This window comes from Diprion similis, chromosome 6 (genome assembly GCF_021155765.1).
Source record: "Diprion similis isolate iyDipSimi1 chromosome 6, iyDipSimi1.1, whole genome shotgun sequence".
In the NCBI taxonomy this organism is placed as follows: Eukaryota; Metazoa; Arthropoda; class Insecta; order Hymenoptera; family Diprionidae; genus Diprion; species Diprion similis.
Window position 1 is genome coordinate 13,986,798 of NC_060110.1, and position 6,000 is coordinate 13,992,797.

The window sequence follows — 6,000 nt, forward strand, 5'->3', positions numbered from 1 at the left end:
GTTTCTTTGTGATGGCAAAGAAAATTCAAGTTGACTGTGACATGTGAGCGTGCTTAGAAGAGACAAGTGAATCCTCTTGTTTACTCACGCAGTATGAATCATTGGGCTAACTGCTGTGACATTCTTTGCTAAATGAATGAAAATTGCATCTAGCAAAGTTCACGGTAGCTGCAATTGTGTTCTAATTTTGTATGCAGAGATGAACAATAACACGAGGCTCATATATTTTCAAAAAGCAAATAATAAGGGGAAATACTTATGTTACAGCTTCTTTATGCAATTACTCGACAGTAGAGCAATATTTATTTACCAATGAAAAATTTCTACAGAAATTTGGGTGAAAGAAGCATTTGGCAATCTGAATATGTTTAAGAAATATGACGCTGTACTGAGCTGTTAGGAAATTCGCAAATATCAATATACAATGATTTTTTATCTGGGCTCATATCAGTCTTATTTATTTGCTGCGCAAAATAGTCTTTCTTCACGGAACAAAATTTCTTTCAATGAACGTTTATGTATGAATTGTTATCGAAAGACTGACTAGAAAGTTGATATTCAATAAAGTAATTCTGCAATTCATCGCAAAAGATAACTGAATAGTTTGAAATACGCAATCAAGCTGTTGCAAGGTAGACTACTTGGAAGTTATCATTGATTTAGGACTCCGCTTACGGAGACGCCTCCTTGTGAGAATGAACCAATTTTTATTAAACTTACGCTACATCGACAAATCTTTAATAAGAAATACAATTGACTCAGAAAAAATTTCAAGAATTCTCATGGCCGGGACAATAAATGATAGAATGAAAATTATTTTTCAAGTAAAACCATAAAAACTATGAGTAACCAAATTTGGGCACTGAGATAAAATTCGGAAATGAGTCAAAAAAAGATTTTTTCTTTTTGTGTATTTTTTTCTCCACATGGCAGGACTGTTGACCGTATTTTTTTTTCCAAACAATATAGAATTTGAAAGTGGTTTTGAGGTTTGATCTTTCTTCACCAGTGTTTCATGTCGTTTATTTGTTCGATTGTTTGCCATTTTTACATCTACCTCTTTTTCTTCTATTACTGTACAAAAGTCGCGTGTTTCTCAAGCCAACTTTCATTTGGAATAACGGGTGAAAGATAGCGTGAAAACAGGCTGACTCATATTATCAATCGTTAGATCGTCGGGAAGATTGAGACTTGAGTATAGAGAATTATAATCTGGACTAAATATTGGCGGAGGAACTTGACACACGGTGTCACTCGAGGCGAGTGGGCGGCCGGGAATTTCGTTATTGACCCTGGCGACCCGAACGTTTGAAATCTCCCAACTGTCAAACGCGTTGACGTATCATCAATTCCCTGCATCGACGGTTTTATTATATTGACGGGACGTTTAAGGTCGGCTTGGTAATTTGCCACGCCTTGCGTTGCATCGGAGAGAATAGGTTAAGAATAATGATAAAAATAATCAGCATCGATCCGTCGATATTTTCGGGGCGTTTATGATCGGTGGAAGGATCGAACTTACCTGCCAACAAAATTTTCCAGAACGGAACTCTTGCCAGCACTTTGTCCGCCCACAACAGCGATCTGTGGCAGGTCGAGTTGCATGTGCACTCCGAGCTGAGTGAACGCATCTTGAAGCTTATTTACAATTGGTATCAACTGTTCCATTCCCGTGTTGCCTGACATTTTGGTCAATTTTAGTTATCGCGGCACTTCCTCGAGCAACAACAGCGATTCAACGACACTGGGAAATAGAATGAAAAGGAATCCGCACGGAGCCGCGACCACCACCTCCGTCCGACAGGGTAGCAGTAGAGCGGTCAGAGCTGTCTCTCAGTCTCTCCTGACTCCTCACACTTCTCGTCTCTCTCTCGATAGAGCAAAATGGCTGGGCCCACGATATTCCTTGAGCGGATTCGAACCCCGAGCCCGAATGTTTTCACCGCATTTTTAATACCCGGAGCCCGAATCTGCGAGCGAAAAAAGCGCGTTTCAGCAAAGTCCCGTAATAAACGCACAGAAGAGCAACACTACGAGTGCCTTACGCCACGATCACGCAAATGAGATCCAGCATCAAGATTCTGGACATTAACGTTATAATCGATAATCGAAGCTTGCGCAGTGCCACCGAGTTTCTGACCCAGTTTTAGAAACGGAAAGAAAATCTATACCGATAAGGATGTAGAGGATACCGTTTCGTTGACAGGGGTATTTATCGGCGTTGAAAGACGCGTTTCATACAGTTTTTCGATTAAACAGTTATCCACGAAATTACTCGGAGTCGTCGAAATTATTAATTAATAAATATGATATTTTTTAAGCAGCGCGCTCTTTCTTCCGGAATATATAGTCGCAAGCTAGTCGCAAGTTAAAGTACTCCGTTCAACAGATAGGTGACAGGGCAGACCCGCTATTTCCGCGACATTACGAATCCAAAATGTCAGACATCGATAAATGGATTGATATTGCAAAAGAGTGCAAATACCTGCCAGAAAATGACCTCAAGGTAATGAGCGCATTTCATTGACGATAAATAAACATTCTGTGTTCATATAAACTCTCGCCATATTTCCAATTTTCATGACAACATTTTAGGTTACATTTTCCAAGGTATCATCTTTGAGTTATTTAACTTGTTACTTTATCTATTTAAACAGAAATTGTGTGACATGGTTTGCGATTTGCTCCTCGAAGAATCAAATATCCAGCCAGTATCAACCCCAGTAACCGTATGCGGTGATATTCACGGACAGGTGAGCTACTGCGACTCAATATAACCTCAAAACTTTAGGGCAATACTTGTTGATGCATATCCCATAATATTTGTGCATCTGTCGTGTCAGTTCTACGACCTGGAGGAGCTGTTTCGCAGCGGAGGCCCAGTACCTGATACAAATTACATATTTATGGGAGATTTTGTCGATAGAGGATATTACAGCTTAGAAACATTTACCCGTCTGCTAACGCTAAAGGCCAAATGGTCGGACAGGATAACGCTGTTACGAGGAAATCATGAGTCACGCCAAATCACACAAGTTTATGGATTTTACGGTAACCATGTGCTCTTCTACTTATCATTTTAGGATCTAGTAATCTCAGAGCTTTGCTTATCCGTTGGAATGGATCTGAAGCTGACAGTATGATTAGCAAGTTTTGACTCTGCGAATATGCGGTTCATTTTGATTTTACCATCTGTTTGATTTGCTTTTTTTTCTAAGTTTTATGCTACTTTCGCCATTATGAGGAAATCATATGAAGTTTATATGCAAGATTTAGTTCAATGAGCGTCGGAGTTGAATCTCAGATTTGAAAGTTATTCAAGTTACCTGCCCCCCAAACTTTTTTGGATTTTCATTCCAGAATTCTCTTTCCTTCACAGATGAGTGTCACAACAAGTATGGAAATGCAAATGCGTGGAAGTATTGCTGTAGAGTATTCGATCTTCTTACAGTAGCTGCTGTAAGTATATTCATACAGTAATGCACCATGATCTTTGGTAAAAAAATAAATAAAAACTGAAAACACTAGCTGTGCGAATAATTTCTTTCAACGAAACTCTTTCTTTTAGTTAATTGACGAACAAGTGCTTTGTGTTCATGGTGGTTTGTCGCCAGCTATTAGGACTCTAGATCAAATTAGGACAATTGAAAGAAATCAAGAAATTCCACATAAAGGTATGAGCAACTATAATTCAACTCTATAGCATAGCAATTTGAGTAAATATTATATCTATCAAAAGTATTATACAACGATTATCAAAACTATCTTGAAAACCTCCAGCAGGCATTAAATTGGGTTCCACCTTACACTTTCGAAACTGTTAGGTGAAGTTGGCAGCCAAAATATTGTTAAATCTCATGGAATTCCAATATTGCGATAGATTTATAAACACAAAAGTGTACTGCGATATTTTATATAAGAAAAGTTTTGGTGCGATGGCCTGCCAAATTTGACTGTCAATTTCAACTTCGTATGTATCCTACTCGATTAATATTTTCTCATTCGTTATTTACTTGCAGGTGCTTTCTGTGATCTAGTGTGGTCCGACCCAGAAGATGTCGAAACCTGGACAGTAAGTCCACGAGGAGCCGGATGGCTATTCGGACGTAAAGTTACTCATGAGTTTATGGCAATAAATGATCTTCAACTCATATGTAGAGCACATCAGCTAGTTCATGAAGGTAAGCCCTCGCGATAATAATTAGATTTTTATTTTGTCTATCCAACATACTATTTTTCCTTGCTTCCTTAACTAATTGTAAGCAAATCGTTACTAACGAAAGAAACGGGTCAATAATTTCGTATCAAGACATTTCAAATTTATTTACCAATTGCAATATCTCATTGTCAGTGCAGTCGACAGAACTCACTAAAGTTGACAAATATAGATTTCAACTTGGTATAGCAAACACAAATGCACGTACGCCAATAACTTGATGCTAATGGATAGAAATGTTGTTTAAATTGTTGAGTATCATCCAGATTTTTTAAATAAATGCAACATTTACTTTTGTAGGGTATAGATACATGTTCAATGATAAGTTGGTGACAGTTTGGTCGGCGCCAAACTATTGTTATCGATGTGGCAACATAGCCAGTATTCTACAGTTCAAAACGGTGGACCAGAGAAATTCGGTGTTATTCCAGGCAGTCCCAGATGCCGAAAGAGTGATTCCCCCACTTACTACAACACCTTACTTTTTGTGATCTAACTCGGCGCTCCATCTGTCTCGATGCAGAGGAGCGGCGTCGGGATCTAGGCCTCACGGAGATACATGACTGCTCCTTTGTCAATGAGTTGGGCTGGTATTTTGACAGCATGAACGAATGTTCTTGTAGTATATCATAATTTGGGAGTTTTTTTTATACATCAGTTTATCAAGAAATTCGTAGTCTTTGTTTTCTTTTTTTTCCGTATTAAGATATATTTCCGGCACAATGATTGTGCCCTTCTTCATTGTTTGAGTAAAATTATATGTAAAGGAATTTATGACCTTGTTTTAGAAAAAATTTTATACGCTAGAAATTTGTCTGTGGTAAACTATACTGAAGAATATAATGATATAAAAAGGTTCTGCCATTGCATCAGCCTGATCTGTTTACTTAAAAGAGCTTCTGTAAAAATCCAACAAAGACACTCTGTGGTCTAGATGCTTTTGCTGCCTACTGTGTACATTCTGTAGAGCATTCGTATCTCAGAGCAGCAAGTTGGACATGTTTGGTCGGCTGAGAGCTTTTAAGTAACTTATAAATACACGAAATGTCATTCGTCCAGTGATGTAAAAGGAAATAAAATAGAAAATATTATTATTCAAACATTCCGACAGGAAGGAGGCTCTGGGAACAGTGAATGCTTCTTCGACATTACAGTTTATTGTGTCTAGAATTCAGGTTTCAAGAATGCGTAAGCCAATGTCGTATCGTTAGGGTCTTCCCGAAGATATTAATAACTTGATTCTGTTCTAACGAGCTTCGTACCGACTATTATTGCTAATGCTAATATTGTATTTTTATCTTTAATAATTATACAATAAAAACGAAACAATATGATCAGGTAAAAGTATAGCACATGCCATATTACTTGATGATAGAAAAAGCATTACAACATTTTTGTACGTAACATGGTGATGTTTTATCGATAAACAATTCTTTGCATTTCGTAAATTATATGATGGCTTATTGATATCAATTCATAAATGTCTTTTAAATGTTCAAATTCCGTGTAACGCAATAACTGATACTCATGAAAAAAGACACATTACTTTAGGAACGATGGTAACCATAAACTGTACGAAGTTGAACTTAGTATACAGCTAGTCCAGCCTTTTACGTGACTATCTTGATACAGTTGAAGCAGAGATACTACTTTGCCAAATAGAAAGAAAAAAATAACAAGTATGAGTGTACAGTTTCCATATCATGTATTCATATGCCAAATTATTGTTGTATTAAATAATTGATAGGTAGATTATCATAAGTTTATTAACGTAGGGAGCAATT

At 37.4% G+C, this 6,000-nt stretch overlaps 2 protein-coding genes across 11 annotated transcripts in view; one reads left to right on the plus strand and one right to left on the minus strand.

Moving 5' to 3' along the window:
• LOC124407353 (dynamin) overlaps positions 1–2,089 on the minus strand; it is a 29,138-nt gene extending 27,049 nt beyond the window's left edge. For 4 of the 10 annotated variants that reach the window (XM_046883410.1, XM_046883408.1, XM_046883407.1 and 1 more), the window contains exon 1: positions 1,523–2,088. In XM_046883410.1, coding sequence (XP_046739366.1) covers positions 1,523–1,686 — 164 coding nt within the window. In that variant the 5' untranslated portion in view covers positions 1,687–2,088. Of the gene's footprint in view, positions 1–1,522 lie in introns of all 10 variants that reach the window. The other 6 variants (XM_046883414.1, XM_046883405.1, XM_046883415.1 and 3 more) reach the window with 2 other exon arrangements.
• Positions 2,090–2,366: 277 nt separating this feature from the next.
• LOC124407354 (serine/threonine-protein phosphatase 6 catalytic subunit) lies at positions 2,367–5,745 on the plus strand. The gene is made up of 7 exons (XM_046883416.1): positions 2,367–2,506; positions 2,658–2,753; positions 2,844–3,051; positions 3,380–3,459; positions 3,569–3,674; positions 4,020–4,181; positions 4,517–5,745. Exons 1-7 carry the CDS (start codon positions 2,438–2,440, stop codon positions 4,705–4,707), a joined length of 912 nt encoding a protein of 303 aa, XP_046739372.1. The 5' UTR covers positions 2,367–2,437; the 3' UTR covers positions 4,708–5,745.
• The last annotated feature ends 255 nt before the right edge of the window (positions 5,746–6,000 follow it).

Coding starts and splice junctions, on each gene's coding strand:
- LOC124407354 (XM_046883416.1), top strand. CDS start 2,438: ATGTCAGACATCGATAAATGGATTGATATTGCAAAAGAGTGCAAATAC. Junction 2,754..2,843: donor GCGGTGATATTCACGGACAG/GTGAGCTACTGC, acceptor CTGTCGTGTCAG/TTCTACGACCTGGAGGAGCT. Junction 3,052..3,379: donor ACAAGTTTATGGATTTTACG/GTAACCATGTGC, acceptor TTTCCTTCACAG/ATGAGTGTCACAACAAGTAT.